The sequence below is a fragment of the Artemia franciscana genome, chromosome 4 (genome assembly GCF_032884065.1).
Source record: "Artemia franciscana chromosome 4, ASM3288406v1, whole genome shotgun sequence".
In the NCBI taxonomy this organism is placed as follows: Eukaryota; Metazoa; Arthropoda; class Branchiopoda; order Anostraca; family Artemiidae; genus Artemia; species Artemia franciscana.
The window spans coordinates 39,177,627-39,195,069 of record NC_088866.1 but is presented as its reverse complement, the minus strand read 5'-3'; the positions used below and the strand labels follow the sequence as shown (position 1 = coordinate 39,195,069).

At 35.9% G+C, this 17,443-nt stretch overlaps 2 protein-coding genes and 1 long non-coding RNA gene across 4 annotated transcripts in view; 1 reads left to right on the top strand and 2 right to left on the bottom strand.

Moving 5' to 3' along the window:
- Positions 1-17,443, bottom strand: part of LOC136026412 (uncharacterized) — a 411,673-nt gene that overhangs the window by 63,205 nt on the left and 331,025 nt on the right. The window lies entirely within an intron of this gene.
- Positions 1-17,443, top strand: part of LOC136026406 (guanine nucleotide-binding protein-like 3 homolog) — a 72,162-nt gene that overhangs the window by 28,295 nt on the left and 26,424 nt on the right. For both annotated transcript variants that reach the window (XM_065702971.1, XM_065702970.1), the window contains exons 8-9: positions 6,240-6,382; positions 8,993-9,248. In XM_065702971.1, the coding sequence (XP_065559043.1) occupies positions 6,240-6,382; positions 8,993-9,248 (399 nt within the window). The remainder of the gene's footprint in view (positions 1-6,239; positions 6,383-8,992; positions 9,249-17,443) is intronic.
- Positions 17,171-17,443, bottom strand: part of LOC136026407 (type-2 ice-structuring protein-like) — a 3,562-nt gene continuing 3,289 nt past the window's right edge. The window contains exon 2 of the mRNA XM_065702972.1: positions 17,171-17,443. This exon is cut by the window's right edge and continues 259 nt beyond it. Coding sequence (XP_065559044.1) covers positions 17,269-17,443 — 175 coding nt within the window. The 3' untranslated portion in view covers positions 17,171-17,268.

Sequence of the window (17,443 nt, the reverse complement as noted above, 5' to 3'; positions counted from 1 at the left end):
TAAATCATTTCACAAGATTATCGCGTATACCTTATTCACAAATCATTAAACGGAAAAACTAAACAAACAGCTTTTATCTACTTAATAAGATATTTAAAAAAAAATTTTGGAACGAATTTAGCGAAAATGATTCCTTTACATAGTTGGGCAACATGCTCCACACCTTTACACCAACATGTCGTAATGACAGTGCACCTCTATGGCTGTGGCACATTTCTGATATGAGCAAATTATGTTCAGATTAGGTTCTTGTGTATGAATGATATTTTGAAGTCCTTTAAAACATATTAAGTTGTCTTATTCCAAGTGGTCCTAAAGAATCAATAGACGAGTAAACCAAACTTGCAACTTGGAGCATAAATATTTTAGAAACATTCAGAACTTTTGCCAGGCGTAATAAATCACTTGTAGAGTATTTATATACAAATAGAGTTTTTACTGCCTGATTTTATATTACTTGGATTTCCCGTGTATTATCCTATAATTAAACAAATTAGACCAAGGGGCGCATCCATACTCTAAATATGAAGAAAAGAGAGTAGCATAAAGTTATAGTATATAAAAATATAAAGTAAAAGACTGATCTAAATATTTTGATGGCTTATGTTTGTCGAGATCTGAATAATCGTATCAAGATGTATATGAAGTAATTGTGAAGTCTTAACCTTAATATTTGAAATTCCACAGCTATGTTTTACATCCTTTATTGGATTGTACCGTCTCTGTCACCCTAAAAGAGGAAACGCAAAGAACATAACCTAACCATGCCCACAACTATTCCATTTTGATTAAGTGTGAGTTACTAACGGTAATTGTAACTCACATAAAACCTCCTTCTCTTGTATTGTTATATCTACCACTTTCATACATTTCTATGTAACTGAATACAGGCAAGGGGAGATAGACGGAGAATTCTGTTCTCCTTGAGATCAATCTGAAAGACTGTTCTGTACGAAAATTCGGCCTAAAATGCATTCTTTTTTACTTTTACTCGCTACCCACGAAAAATGCCACGACCCCTTCCCTCTGAGGTTAGACCTGTGTGCACCTATGTATATCCTAGGAATATTTAGAGAAGCTTTGAGCTAGCTTGATTTTGCTATCTGTAATAGAGGTTTATTTTCGTGTATTTTAGTCATTAATAACTTTTTTTTGTTTAATTCTCATGCATTAATTAGCTAGTGTAGTAGAGTGACTCAGTAAAATGCTTAATATTAAAAGTTATATCTTCGCGTCCCTGTTTATGGCACTTGGTATTAACCAAGTGACATATAGCGATCACAAATTCTGTCGGTCGTTCTGTATGTCTGTCCCAGTTTTGCTAGTTTAGGCACTTCCAGATAAGCTAGGACGACGAAATTTTTCAGGCATATCAGGGACCGGACCAGATTAAATTAGAAATAATCGTTTCCCCGATTCGACCATCTGGAGGGGGGAGTGTTGGGACGGTTAATTTGGAAAGATTAAAAAAAATGAAGTATTTTCAACTTACTAACGGGTGATCGGATCTTAATGAAATTAAATAAAAAAAAAAACAACTTTTTTTTAAATGAAAGTAAGGAGCGACATTAAAACTTAAAACGAACAGAAATTACTCCCTATATGAAAGGGGCTTTTCCTCCTCGACACCCCGCTCCTTACGCTAAAGTTTTTTATTGTTTTAAAAAGTAGAGTTGCGAGAAAGAATCAAACTTTAGCGCAAGGAGCGGGGTGTCGAGGAGGAAAAGCCCCTTTCATATACGGAGTAATTTCTGTTCGTTTTAAGTTTTAATGTCGCTCCTTACTTTCATTTAAAAAAACTTGTTTTTTTTATATTTAATTTCTGAAAGTTTTTGAATTAATGCATGTCTGATTTTGGCTCTCCGTACATAAATTATTAAAATGAAATTTGTATATTAATTCCTTTTTTGGCTAAATGGCTTTCTCTTAGTTTTGATCAGACGATTTTGAGAAATAAGGGGTGGGGAAGGAGGTCTAGTTGCCCTCCAATTTTTCGGTTACTCAAAAAGGCAACTAGATCTTTTAATTTTTTACGAACGTTTTTATTAGTAAAAAAAAACGTAACTTAAGAATTAACTTACGTAACAAACGTACATAACTTACGTTACATACGTTACGTTTTATCCCAATTCTTTAAGAATGACCCCTGAATCAGAAAGGCCGTAGAATAAATAGTTGAAATTATTTAAAAAATTTTTAGCATAAAGAGCGAAGTATTTATCTCCTCCTAAATACCTCGCTCATTATGCTAAAGTATTTTTAGATTCCTTCATATGCGTAATAATCTCTGTTCGTTTTAAGTTTTAATGCTTCTCCTTACTTTCAATTGAAAAAACTTTTTCATGTTTATATTTTCATTGTTTTTTTTTTATAGTAATGCTAGAAAGTCCTGCGCCCTTTTCATTGAATTTATCTTCCCCCATGAAATACTCCTCCAAGGAAAGATCCTCCCATATAGCCCCCTCCCCTGAACCCCACACCCAAACCAAAAAAATCCCCCTGATAACGTCGGTACACTTCCCAGTAACCATTACTGTATGTAAACATTGGTCAAAGTTATTAACTTGCAGCCCCTCCCCCAGGGACTGTGGGGGGTAAGTCATCCCCAAAGACATAGTTATTATGGTTTTCGAGTATGCGGAACAAAATGGCTATCTCAAAATTTTGATCCGTTGACTTTGGGAAAAAAATGAGCGTGGGAGGGGGCCTAGGTGCCCTCCAATTTTTTTGGTCACTTAAAAAGGGCACTAGAACTTTTCATTTCCGTTAGAATGAGCCCTCTTGCAACACTCTAGGACCACTTGGTCGATACGATGACCCCTGGAAAAAAAACAAACAAATAAACACGCACCCGTGATTTGTCTTCTGGCAAAAAATACGAAATTCCACATTTTTGTAGATTGGACCTTGGAATTTTTTCTATAGGGTTCTCTGATACGCTGAATGCGATGGTGTAGTTTTCGTTAAGATCCTATGACTTTTATTGGGTGTTACCCCCTATTTTCCAAAATAAGGCAAATTTTCTCAGGCTCGTAACTTTTGATGACAAAGACTAAATTTGATGAAATTTACATATTTAAAATCAGCATAAAAATCCGATTCTTTTGATATATCTTTTAGTATCGAAATTCCGTTTTTTAGAGTTTCGTTTACTATTGAGCCGGGTCGCTCCTTACTACAGTTCGTTACCACGAACTGTTTGATTTAATATTTAGATTGATATTGTGTCTCAGAGCTCTTATTTTAAATCCCGACCGGATCCGGTGACATTGGGGGGAGTTGGGGGGGGGACCTAAAATCTTGGAAAACGCTTAGAGTGGAGGGATCGGGATGAAACTTGGTGAGAAAAATAAACACAAGTCTTAGATACGTGATTGACATAACCGGAACGGATATGCCCTCTTTGGGGGGAGGGGGAGGGTTAATTCTGAATAATTGGAAAAAAATGAGATATTTTTAACTTACGAAGGAGTGATCGGACCTTAATGAAATTTCATATCTAAAAGGACCTCGTGTCTCAGAGCTCTTATCTTGAATCCCGACCGTATCAGGTGATATTAGGGGAGCTGGAGGGGGAAACGGGAAATCTTGGAAAACGCTTAGAGTGGAGAGATCGGGATGAAACTTGGTGGGAAGAATAAGCACAAGTCCTAGATACGTGATTGACATAATCGGACTGAATCTGCTCTCTTTGGGGGAGGTTGGAGGTGTTAATTCGGAAAAATGAGAAAAATTGAGGTGTTTTTAACTCAAGAACAGGTGACCGGATCTTAATGAAATTTGATATTAGAAGGAACTCATGTCTCAGAGGTCTTATTTTAAATCCTGACCAGATCTGCTGACATTGGGGGGAGTCGGAGGGGGAAACTGGAAATCTCGGAAAACACTTAGAGTAGAGAAATCGGGATAAAATTTGGTGGGTAGAATAAACAAATGTCGTTGATACGTGATTGACGTAACTGGACTGGATCCGCTCTCTTTGGGGAGTTAGGGAGGAGGTCCAGTACTTTGGTGAGTTCGGTGCTTCTGGACGTGATAGGACGTCGTCAATTGGTAGGCGTGTCAGGGACCTGCACAAATTGGCTTGATAAAGTTGTTTTCCCCGATTCGACCATTTGGAGGGCTGAAGGGAGAGGAAAAATTAGAAAAAATAATGGATTTTTAACTTTCGAGTGGGTGATTGGATCTAATTGAATTTTTATATTTAGAAATCTGAGAGCTCATATTTTAAATCCCGACAGGTATTAAGCCTCTGATTTTCCTTCTAAATCAATCTGTTGATTTTTATAATTTTGCTAGAGCTCATGCCATATGAGCTCTTAGCTCTTGTTGAGTTTCTTGGAGCCTATAGTAGATTTGATTGTACTGCTGTTGCCACTTCTAACAACTTGCTGCAGCACTAAGCCGCCGGAAACCAATAAATGCGCATCCTCTTCCTCCACCTCAGTCTATTCAAACCCTCTCTCTTTGCCCCTCCCATGTAGTTCTGACCTTCTTAAATCCTTCTCATGACCTACTCCCAGCCTTTTCGGGACGATCTGCTCTTTGTTCGGTCTCTGATGGATGACCAAAAGGCGAAATCTTTGGCAATCTTTCATCCTTCATGCGGAAAACGTGGTCTAGCTATCTTAACCTATCTTTCATTATAGATCTAGAAATGAGAATCGAATCGCATTTTCGCACAGCGTACTGTTTAATATTACTTAGTCAAATGACTACCTATTACTATACTAGACTATTACTTTGAAAAAGATTCAATAAATCTGTGACTTTTTAACTGCAAAAAACTTCGCTTTCCTATTCTACTTTTTAATCTCCACTGGACTACTAGTAATATTACCCAGGTATCTGAAACTATCTGCTTGATTGATTTGCTACAACATAATTTAAATCTAGGAAAGTTAACCTTCCCAGCTTGTATTATGTTCTCTTATAGTCTTCGCCTTAATCCTTAAGACGAAGTACATCACAATAAACCTTATAAACAGGAATATGACGCAGCCCGGCTTAACTCTTAACTCCGCACTGAAGCAACGACCCTCACTTCCTACCTCACGCTATCCACTTTAGTGTATTATTTGGTATACCATTCAAGGATATGACCTTCGCTAAAGCTCTTTATTAGCTGAATCAAATGCTTGTACATAATCTGTAAAATGAAGACTAAAGAATGATTCAGACACTTGTTAATTACTAATCCAAGAGGGAAAGTTTGGTCGACTCGTCCTCTCTCAATCCTAAAATCACTTAGTTCTTCTCTTATAAGTTTATCTGCAATATTTCTTAATAAGTATCATCATGCCTAGTAATTCGCTTCTTACAGAAACTTGTCTAATTTCTCTGTAATTACCACAGTCATATTTATCACCTCTCTTATAGAGGGGTTTAATTAAAGTTTTCGTGAAATCCATGAGCACTTTCCTCCCCCTTTTCAAAAATTACATTCATCGTCTTCAGTAATTTAGCTGTAGCTTTGCAACCAACATATTTTGGAAAGTTTTGTGCTAGTTACTCTGCACCTGAGATTTAAAATCTGAGGCAAAGAGTTCCGTGTAAGTATGAATGCTTTAACGGTGAAATGTGTGTGGGTGTGGTTACTTTAATCTAGTGTAAGGTTTTATTCTCCAGTCAAGTAATTCATTGATTGAAGATGATCCCTGAGTTTTTCGGTCAATAATATGTAAGGGTAGAACATATCAATCAATTTTTTTTTTATAAGTCACTAGTCAATTTAGTCAATTCCTTTGTTGCGCTTGTTTTTTTGTTTAATCAAGCCCCTTTGTTTTAAATGAAATTTACAGACAAGGATTCCTTCTTGAAAAATTATATAAGTAAGGGCTCTCTGGGGTGTATACCCCTCAAGGAACCTCTAAATATTCAGTTATTGAAAACTAAAGCTATTGGTTATTTTCGCTTAGATATGTTTTCGACAGTTGCGATATTTGTCGCAAGCTTACGATTTTCCCCACCTCCCATAGAATTATCTTGGAAATAAACTAGAATTCCTTCACCCTATAAAAGTGAATCAATTATGAATTGAGATAAAGTAAGAGAGCGACAAGACGTAGTTGGCATCATCGTTGCCTTTTATCATTTTGGATGCAAGTGTCTTGTCGTTTAAATTGTGTCTTAAAGACACAATTTTCTTCGTAAATTGTTTGTACACGCGATTGGACTTGTAAAGCATTTGAATTATATATTTTTCCTCTTGCTAATTTTATTTTTTTGTGTGTCTCAAGATGATGCTGCAATATATATTAGAAGACTATGATACAACTAAAGACTTCTTGTGCCTCTTGGCCAAACGAATTGGCAAGCTTAAGAAAGGAGGTATTCCTGATTACGAAGCTGCTGCACGACGTGTTCTTCAGGATTGGAACACGTGAGTAGATTTTTTTTGTCATGTGCCCAAATCCTAGTCATTCATTTTAAAAAAACAGCAGAAAACTCGTCCTAAAAAACCCAGTACTACAGACATACTTACGGCAGCAACCATATTCCTGGTACCAACGGCTGTAAAAGTGACCCCCCTTCAGTGCGTAGTTTCTGCTTCCCTGCCACTTTCAGCGGAATGATTCATTGCATTCAAAAATCAGTCTTTAATTCTGTTGGTTGGTATTTGGATCTATTTAAATTTGATTAAAATTAAAAACAAATGGGACTGTGGTCTTATTTTTATAACCGTGCACTAGCAGTATTTTAACTTATAACATGAAAAGGAAGTGTCAAGATGAAAGGTTCAATAAGGGCAAATTACCGGAAGAAGGAGTGGATACAATAGGCGACCCTAGGGGAGAACTAGGAATGCTCTAAGAAGAAACTAGCCTCCTCTAGAATGACTTTAACACAAAAGAAAAATTATATAAATAACAAAAATTATATCACCCGGAAGGGTTGTCTGGGCATTTTTTTTTTTTTTACTACTTACAAACATGCCAAGGATCTTACGATTAGATAAATTCACGAACTGCCTAAGTTTGTTTTGGCATAAAAAAAGTGTTGTTTTTAAAATTAAACTGCAGGCTCCCCCTTGCCTCTTATAAAACTGTCTGGTCTCGTCTCATATAGCTCTATACCTGTCGAACTAAAACCTTGTTCTGAAGCTGAGAAGAGTCTTCTATTTACTGTTTGAGTTTTACTTAATACACAACCTCTAGGATATGCAGAATCATAATGATGAAAGGAGAAAAATTTTCCCCAAATGTCGAAATTTTAGAAAATCGGATTCGGAATTCGAAATTTTTGATAGTATTAAACACGAAAGATTCCTTAATGAAACATAATCAAAACAAAATTACATCCCCATCCAACAGAGAAGAGATTTTGATGTGCCATCTTAATACATAAAAAATGGAACGCCAAAAATGGAAAAATGGAATGGAAAGTAGGACAAAAAAAAACAAAAACAAAACCTGAAACTTTTCCTTTACTTTGTGACCACCGTGTCTCTGAATGATGTTACTATTATCTAAAGGCTATGCCGGCTGAGGCACAAATAAAATAAGTTTTTTTGTGGATATCTGACAATAAATGAGCTGAATTCTACTCTGCCATATCTTTCACATTATTCTGTCAATTAATTTTTTTGATAGATTCTGGACTTTAATCAATAACTACTATCATGACCAGAATCTCAGTTGTATGTTTTTGAAGATATGAGATTGATCAATGTAATTCAAAACGTGAAACAATTGACATCTTGTGGATATTAGTGTTTAAAAAAAGAATGTTGAGACGTCTAATGTTTAAAAAAGAATATTGAAATCATACACATAACAGCCTTCAGCTCAAAAATTTCCATTAAACATAAAGGAAAAACCAGTTAATTCCAGGCTTAGTTGACACTTCACGAGAGGGGGGGGGGGACATCGTAGCCTAAAACCCGGAAATTTGGTTTACGATTCTTTGTTAATACTCAAGTAAACCGTCTGTTTTGTCGTTTCAATTTTTCAAATCAAAAGGATGCCCTGCTTTGAAACAAAAGTTCTGCATTGGTAACTAACAAAATTCTTGCTTGTGTATATTATTTTAAGTGTCTGCTGTGACTGTCTTTGCACGTTGAACAAAGACAGAGGGAAACTATTTAAGTTAAAACAATTGGAATTATATAGAAATCATGTTGCAACATCGGGAATGAGACAGGCTGTTCCATCTAAAAAACGGAAAGAACTCCGCACTTTTTTTTACATTAAATAATAAATGCTTGTTAAGGAAAAATTTTTACTGTGAGAGAAAATGACCTTTGTTGGTTCGCGAAATTGAACGATTTTTCTGTAATAACCGTTAAAAAATGACTAGCAACTACTGTGCATACTGGTACTTGTGTTGCATAGGAACACTACTGCTTTCAGTTTTTTGTCACGGTCACCGGTCTTTCTAGCTCGTTAACAGTAGAGATGGATATCGGGAATATTTTTCGGTACTGGGACCGTGGAACGGAAAGAATAGTTCCTCTGAAGTTTGCAAAATTTTCAGTAGTCTTCTAAAAATTATAAATTTTTGATGTTTGCACACTAAATAGCATAAGCAAGAAGGAAAAATATATTCTCTTAGCTCTAGAATGAATTCCTTAGAGAATGAATTCCTTAGGCATCAGTAAATGTCTTACTCGTGTAGTAAACTTCTTTTTGTATACGAACTCTATGGAGATTTTTTAAGCCGAAAAAATAGCATTTAACATTTAGTTTTACAAATGGTATATCCTTTTCAGCAAAATAACTATTACAAAGAAGTGATAAACCACAATAATTAAGAATGGCAATCTATGCCATTAATATTGGCATGTCGCCTAGCTCTAGATGTAATAGCTTTACTTTTATTGTGGCCAGCTAGTTGTGGAAAATATCTATGCTGGAGCAGTCCTGAAAAACCATTTCAAGAAAAGAGTGGGAACCCTGTTGATGGTAATGGTGCCTGGTGATGCTGATGGTATCACCATGATAAGCCATGTTTTCTTGTTTTGTTGCAGCAATGAACTTGATACGCTTTTTAGGGGAAGGCTGAAGTACTACACGCATCCACCTGAGCTGATGTCACATGTATCAGCTGAAGTTGTTCAGACAATGGCCAGGGAATTTTCATTAGACGACTCTGAATTCAACGCTATGGAGACGGAAGATTTAGAAGCTTTGCCCCAAGTGAGACCCTCGCAAACTGTCAGGGTTGAAAGCAATGGAATAGTTGATAATGTGAAAGAAGGAGATACAGATGAAGAGTTGGATGATGATGATGATGACAGTGACGATATTGTAAGTTTATCTTATCAAACTAACTTGTTGTTTCAACAAGATTCATTGAATAATGTTTTGCACTGTGTTCACGGTGATGGAGCTGTGAAACAATGTCCCCTGTCTCCTATAACTTATAAAGATAATTTCTTAAACCACATTGACCTGCCATAACATAAAGAAAGAAAACGATCAAAAATGGGGTTTAAAGGCCAAATGAAAATACTGAAGAAAACACAGAAAGCGAATATTTCGAGAGAAAAAACGCCTCTCTTCTTCAGCACGAACAAAATAATATGATCAAGGGAAAAACAAAAACAAAAAACAAAACAAAAGTGGAGAGTACAAAAAAAAAACAAAGCGAAAAAACGCCAAAAAATTAAATGAAATTCAATAGAAGACCAAAAATTAAAAGAGTTAAACCTAACAACAATAAAGTGAGTTATTTGTCAATATCCGAAATTTGCACAAAATCCAAACAAATATGAACTGCCATTCACGGATACTAACGAACAACTGATAAGTAACCAAAATATTCATCCACTCAAACAAAAGAAGCAGTTGTTCTCAGTTGCTTTCTCAGTCACAGTCACAGGCAAAACTTCTCAGTTGTTCATTAGTATCCATGGATAGCAGCTCATGTTTGTATGGATTTTGTGCAAATCGTGGATGTTTGTGAATAACTCATTTTATGGTTATTAGGTATTTGATCTTAATTCTTTTAATTTTTGGTCTTTTATTGAATTTTATTTAATTTTTTGGCGTTTTTTTCATTGTTTTTGTTGTTGTTGTACTTTTCGCGTTTTTTTTTGGTTTTTATTTTTTTGATCATATTATTTTGTTCGTGCTGAAGAAGAGAGGCGATCGTTCTCTCGAAATATTCGCTTTCTGTGTTTTCTTCACTATATTCGTTTGGCATTTAAAAATCCCGTTTTCGATCGTTTTCTTTCTTTATACTATAACTTATAGCCTAATTATGATTATACCATTAAAATGAATACGTTGTCATTACAGAATAATAGTCGTACAACGCTTTGATAGGATCGTACCCGAATAGAAGCAGCTTAAAATTAAAAATGGCTATTTTGCGGAATTATGTCGATTGCTTACATTTGCAGAGGCGTGTGTACCAGAGCTGCCGCTATCTGAAGTTTTCCCTAATATCTTGGAATTTAGTCTTGAGCTTGATAAATATATATAGATTAAACATTACCAACAAAAAATTATGTTAAGTTCATGTATCATCACTATTTAAGATGTTGAGCTTTTTTTTATGCAAATTGATTTGAGACATGGTTAAATTCTCAAAAGAAATGCTGGTATTTAATAATAAAAGATAGCGGAGACTGGCTTTAGTGGGGCAAGACAAATTAGTAATTTTACATAAAAAAGTCTCTGGCATTAATTATATGCAGTAAATGCTAACATGTAGCCGAACCAATCAGCTTAACATTAAAGCTTTTATGGATCTCATCCCAAAATAATATTCTAGCCTTTTTAGTTTCAAAGTTTTAACGACAGAAACAGGGAAAAACATGATTACTTTTCAAACAGGAAAGAACCCAGGAATAAAAGTAAATAATCAAGTTAACTCAGACAAAAACACCTACCTGTAAGATTTTGATCTATGAAAAGCCCAAATCTATTTAATTGTTTTGTTTTGATAGGTTTTATTGACCTACCTCTTATGGCTGTGAAAATCGGGTGGATATGTAGCTATCACTAAATTGAACATTCTTTACCGATTTGCCGTTATTCTGGGAAATTCTTGACCAAAGTTTGCCGTTGTTTGCAGTTTGTTATCGGGCTTATGGAGAATACTTGTATAGACTGGAAATTCGTATGGAAGAGCAAATATATCCAAATGAGGTCTAAACCCTAGGGTATTGGTGACGACAATGGGTTTTATGGTTTTCCTGGGAGATATCCTAAGCAGATAGTTGAACCAGTGGGATGACAGATGAAATTGAGAATCTGAATTGCTCAAAATATTCTTTTTTTTAATATATGATAAGCTCTTGTTATCTATTCCCTGGTGCGCTATTAGTTTGCTATGACTTTGGAGCTGGAATTGGTTTTATTATGCTGCTAAGCCACTGTATACGAAAGGCGATAAGAGCGAGTGTCGTTATTATTGAGCCATTAGTCTGGTCTCTGTAGGTAGTAAATTAATTAGTAATGTGATACTTTTTAGACTGAGAGATGCTGTAGACAAAGTTTTAAGAGAAAAACAATGCGGTTTTAGAAAAGGGAGAGGATGTATCGACCAAATTTTCACAAGCGTTCGATTCTGTTGATAGAAAAACTTCAGTAAATGTATTATCCTTATTTGGTATATCAGACGAATACATTAAAGTGATTAGTGCTATATACGTGAATAATACTGCTGTGGTTAAGGTAGGAAATGAGGTTAGCAGCTAGTTCTGTATTAAGTCTGGAGTTAAGCAAGGATGTGTTCTATCCCCCTTGATATGGATTATTTTGATGGACTTTGTCTTAAAGAGCAGTGGAAAGAACAGGAAAGGCAGTGGGAGACCACGGAATCAAATGGGGAAGAAAAACTCTCCTGGACTTAGATTATGTTGATGATTTAAGCAATCGCTAGATAAAAGTGTTTGCTAAATGAATGAACTTTTAGTGGTTTTGCGAGCTCAGGGCGCTAGAACAGGTTTGAAAATTAATGTTAAGAAGACTGAGTCACTAAGGCTAGGAATAAGTGAAGATAAAAAGGTGACGTTGTGTAACGAAATGATTGATCTGGTGGGAAGTTCCCCTTAACTAGTTAGTATTATTAGTATAAACGGTTGGAGTAGTTAAGATGTTTAAAGTAGAATAGCTAAGGCTCGGGGTGGTTTTTTACACATGAAAAATGTTTGGAAGAATAGGAAGACGAGTCTGAAAACCAAGATTAGAATATTGGAAGGCACAGTGATGACTGTGGTCAAATATGGCTCTAAAGCATGGGTGCTCCGAAAAGTGGATGAAGGTTTACTGGATGTTTTCCAGAGAAATTGCCTACGGATTGTTCTGGGTACCCGGCTACCTGACCGAATTTCAAACAGTAGACTGTACGAAAAATGTGGTTCAATCCCGCTTTCTAAGGCTATAATGAAAGAAAGGTTGAAATGGCAGGGGCACGTTTTGCAGATCAAGGATGACAGATTACTGAAGATTGTCCTTTTCGGCCAGCTGTCTAGGGCTAAACGGAAAGCAGGTCGTCCTCGTCTGGGGTGGGATGATGTCATAAGGAAAGATTTAAAGGAAATGGGAAATTCCTGGGAGGGTGTAATGAGGGAGGTTTTCAATAGATTGGGATGGAGGAGGAGTGTGCGTGGCGGTGTTTTCCTCAGGTGGCTTCGTGATGCGGTGCGTTGTTAGTAGTAGTAGTAGTAGTAAAAGACCCTAGGTGAAAAGTTCGGGCTTTGAAATGCTAGTTTAAAATTAAAAATGAATTTTGGCCATGGTTGACAAACTAAATGATTTAATGTCTCCATTCCCCTTTCAAGTCACATTTTTGGCCAAGTTTTATCAAAAAAACTTATTTTGCACCTAAACGGTTTTCTTTCAAGTATTATTTCTTAAAGAATTCATTAGTGTATGTATTATTCTGGTAAGGGAAAACTAATGAGTCTGGTTCCCGAGCATGATATTAGGAGAGTATTTGGAAATGTGGCGCAATTAGGGATTTAAAACGGTTGTTATATGGTTTAAAATGGTAGCATTAGTAAAGCAAAAGAAATTTGATTGTGCCTGTACGATGATCTGTCTTGAAATCTTGCATAAGAAAATATCAATAACTCTGTTTTACCAACGTATATGACTTAAACTCTTTTGACGTTACGCACTATAGGCTAGTCATTCTACGTGAAAAAATAACCAAGCCTGAAACAAATTGAAACATAAACGATATTTACACTAAGATATTCGTAGAATTTGCTGAATAATACTAAGACTCTACAAAAATCCAAAACCAGGAAATGCCTTAATATTGTATTTAAAGGCCTGAATTTCAGCCTGAAAATAAATGCTTTGGTTCCGAAAGGGTTTTCAAGGATCTCCTACTGCAGTCCTGTTTTACTAAGAAAGCCCAATTCCAGCTCATTCCTAAGTTTTTACGATTTATTAAGGAGTTATGATAACTTTGGTTAACTAAAAAGGAATTGACGTTTTTTCCTGTTTTATTAGGGAATGATTCCTTTCCTGTCTATCTAAGTTGAGAAATGATAAGAAGTTGTTGCTGTAGTAAGTTCTTATCATTCCTTAACTTGGCTAGACAGGGAAGGAATCATTCCTTTTCATTCCTTGATAAAACACGAAAATTTTGCTTCTTCCTTTTTAATTAGTTAAAGTTGTCATTCCTTATAAAACATAGAAACCGAGTAATGAATTGAAATGAGACTTTATTAATAAAACAGGTTTTATGTATTCAATTCTCTTGAGAACAAATGACAGCTTAAAATTACTTTTGAGTTCAGTTTTGGCAAAAATAATAAATAAATAATAAAAAAACCACTAAAGCCAAATTTTATGGAAAAAGCTCGCACATTTAATTTTCTTCTGGAAAGTTTAAGAATGTTAATTTACACCCTTTCAGACCTGCTGAAATAGGCACAAAAGACCTTACAACCCAAAGTTTACGCAGCCAAAACTTCTTTGCCAGCCAAAAACGTGATTTTCATCAGCGTTTGAAGTTACGCTAAGAGAACTTATGCATTATGTTTACGCATTAGGAAATATTATGAATTAGGAAATAATGTTTTTATTAGCGTTTGAAGTTATGAGAAGTCTTGATAATGTTTGACTCAAGGTTCGACCCAACATCCTCCAGCCTATGATAACCATGGCAAGAAGAGCTATTCTATTGGGTTGTACATGATAACTATATGGCTTACGGGAAACAGCCTTTTAAAATTGCAGATGTGGTGTGAGACGGATAAAGCTTTGAACCTTAGACCAAAAACTACGCTCATCGATAAAGAGAAAAGGGGGTCTCTGGTTTTGACATCAGCTCACACCCTCTGTTCCCCTTTTGGTTAAGAAGGAAGGATTTTTTTTCCAACAAAACGAAAAAGCAAGGGTTTTTCCTGCTGCTTGCGCTACGGCTTTAAGAGAAGGGAATTAACAATTATCGTGCCATCGGTAATGCCAACATTCTTTGTTGTAATTACGTTTACGACGGAAGTTTGATGTCGGTATGCAGATGTGTTGGTTTTACTGGTCGGTCACTCAAAAGGAAACACCAATTGCTTTCTCTATTACGTTGAAGGCAAGCCTAGTGCGCAGAATTTCAATATTTTAAAAGTGAGGGAGAGCCGTGGGGATGCTGCATCTGTCATTTTGTTCTTGCATGCCTTCTTTGGATGTGACACTTCGACACTACATCAAGATGGCATGTATTCGGTAAGCTCGTCAGATTTATACTTACGAAAAGCGACTAGCAATTTCCGAAGCTACTTCAGTGTTCAACCAAGACACTGTATCGAGGGATTAACTGGTGAAAGCTGGAGAGCAGGCGTAGTCTAGACCTTATAAAGCTAAAAATGGTGACATGGTCCCTTCCCTACGAAAGAGGATTTTTGTCAGCCAACTGTCGACGTCTATATCCTTTGTCAGCCTTGAAAGACTTCCACCCACACCCTCAGCTTATCGATATTGCTTCTATCGCGTCTTCTTTCAGATAGCTAATCGGAATGGAAATCATTCCAGTCTGAACCCTACTTCTTTAGGTTAGTGCCTTCAAGATTGTGAATTCTTGCCTGTTATGACGGATACCAAGGCCCGTGCCATAGCGGCTGCTTAGTTTCATCAAATGCAGTTGCAAGTCGGGCTGTCAAACAGTAAGATGCTCTTATTGAAGATCTTGGTTGAGATGCACTCTTGCCTGTTCAGAATGCTTAAGTGAGAATTACATGGACGTAGTTGAGGGTCAGAGGAACCAAGACGAGGATGAAGCTGTAACAACTGCTAGCATAGAGTCAAAGCGAATAAATCAATTCTGTATACTAATTAAGAAAGTTATACCAATCAGTTTTAAGCAAATTTGTTTCTCACCTTTCACATGATTTTTGTAAGTTCTTACCATCCAAGTACTGCTTTCTTTTAAACCATTATTTCTGTGCTCTAGGTGACCAACACGACGGGTAGATCATACCATTATTTTTAAGAATAAATAAGGGCTGATTATTTCGTTGAAATTAGATTCCTCGACTATTTGCACTAAATTTTCTTTTCTGACGCGTTCAGTTTAGTGGGAAACAATTCTCCTATTTTTGTTCAAAAGATATATATTTTTGGACTTTTGGCTCAATTTTAGGCTACCTAAGAAGTTTAAATACGCGAATTTGAGGTCGTAAGGTTTTTAACGCCTAGACTTTGGGTAATTCAGCTTGTAAGATAAGTATTAAAAAATGCCACCCCAAAACATTCTTGAAGAAAAGCAAATTTTCGGGCTTTTTCCTGTTTTTCGCTTTAATGGTTTTTTGGTGAAACTGACGTCGAATGCAACTTTAATGCTTGAGTGCGTTTTCAAACGGTCCGATTACGCAATAACCAAGCCTGTAAACCCCATTCAAAGAAAAAGCCTCAAAGAAAAGGATCACTTTTCCAGTTTTGGTCTAAAATTTGGGCCTTTAAGTTTGATCTTGGGGCATTTCTTAGTTACAGATTTTTTTTTAGTTTTTATAATCTATTCTCCACATTTTCTGAATCAAAGAAAAATCTGCTTCGGCATCAAAGTGTTTGTATTTTTTAGTATTTGTAGTAAAATGCTCATCTACAATTATTCTGGGGCTACATTCACTGATTTCCTCCAATGTTAAAAAGAAGGTGTTTTTGTGCTCATGGAGTCATCACTGTGAACTAAAACTATCACTGTGCTCCATCTTAGGGTTCTTTGGGAGCATCCATGCCTCACAATCATCTGATTGTTTCTAAGTTTGCATAAGTAAGCTAGTTTTTAGCAATGCAATGTTAACCTTTTAAACTATTTACATAATCATAAAAGAACAATTTACTATTACTTTTTTATAGTAATTTGGGCTGTTTGAAGTTTTATTTTGAAACTGAAATTCTCTTTGCCGTTCCACTTGGAAATGATGAATCCCCATTTAATCAAAAACCCAGTGTACCAAAATTATTTCTGAGTTTGAACTGAAAAAAATAACCATTTCAATTTTTTTTTTTTGGGGGGGGGGGGTTTGAGGGGGGTTCAAGGCCTCCATAAGAATGTGCTGAAAACATTCCATAAATCTCTATGTTCATATATTGTTACGCCTAAGCAACGTGCCCTTTTGGACTTTCAATATTCTAAATGGCTCTTCCTAAAAATGGTAATGGGGTTTATGTCTTTTGATTTTGGACAATCAAAGCATTGATAAGTTAATACAGATCGGGCATTTGGGTTTGAAACATACAAAAGAAAGTTAAAATTTTAAGCGATTTGCTCAGCTTGAGGTTGGTGAACTACCCGGTGGATGTCAAGTGGAGACCAAGTAAAATCTCCTAGGCCCGAAAAATTCCTTTATCATGATATCTAGACATAGTTCCATTTGAATGGGGCCAATCGTTATTAGATATAAATTTTTAACGGTAGACGTAAGAGCTTCCCAATCTGGTATGAATATACCAATAGCACATAGCAGTTAAAACATTAATTAGAGAAAAAAGGGAGAAAAGTGCAAGGGCGAACCTTCAGTTTTTCGTTGGTTTTCCTTTTCAATCTTTAATAGTCATTTTTGATTCTACAATCAAAGTCTTTTACAAGTCTTTGAGCTGGGTATCAATAAATTCAGTTTTCGGAGTTACAGATCAAAGTTGGTTCACTAAGAGTTTTTAAAGTCGCTACTTAGAAGGTGCTAGGACTTCTAAAGCTCTCTAATCTGTTAGGTGAGCTAAGAGTTGCCAAAATATAGATAGGAATAGGCCTAATTTATAACAATGAAGACTTCTTTATAACATTATCTCCCGTTTTATTTTCATAGTCACATTTTAACAGTTGGTATGCAAAACAACTATTTTTCTATGTATGAGAAAGAATGTGGTTTCAGTTTGCATTGACTGCAGGCACCTTACAGACAACGTATTTTTCGTCACTCAAAGTGGATGATAGATACCAGAAACCTGTTTCAACATCTAAATAGTGAAGATAATAAGGTTCGTTTATATACCAGCTCGTAGGATCATAGTCAACAAGTGTACCATCTGCCCAGTGTGTATCT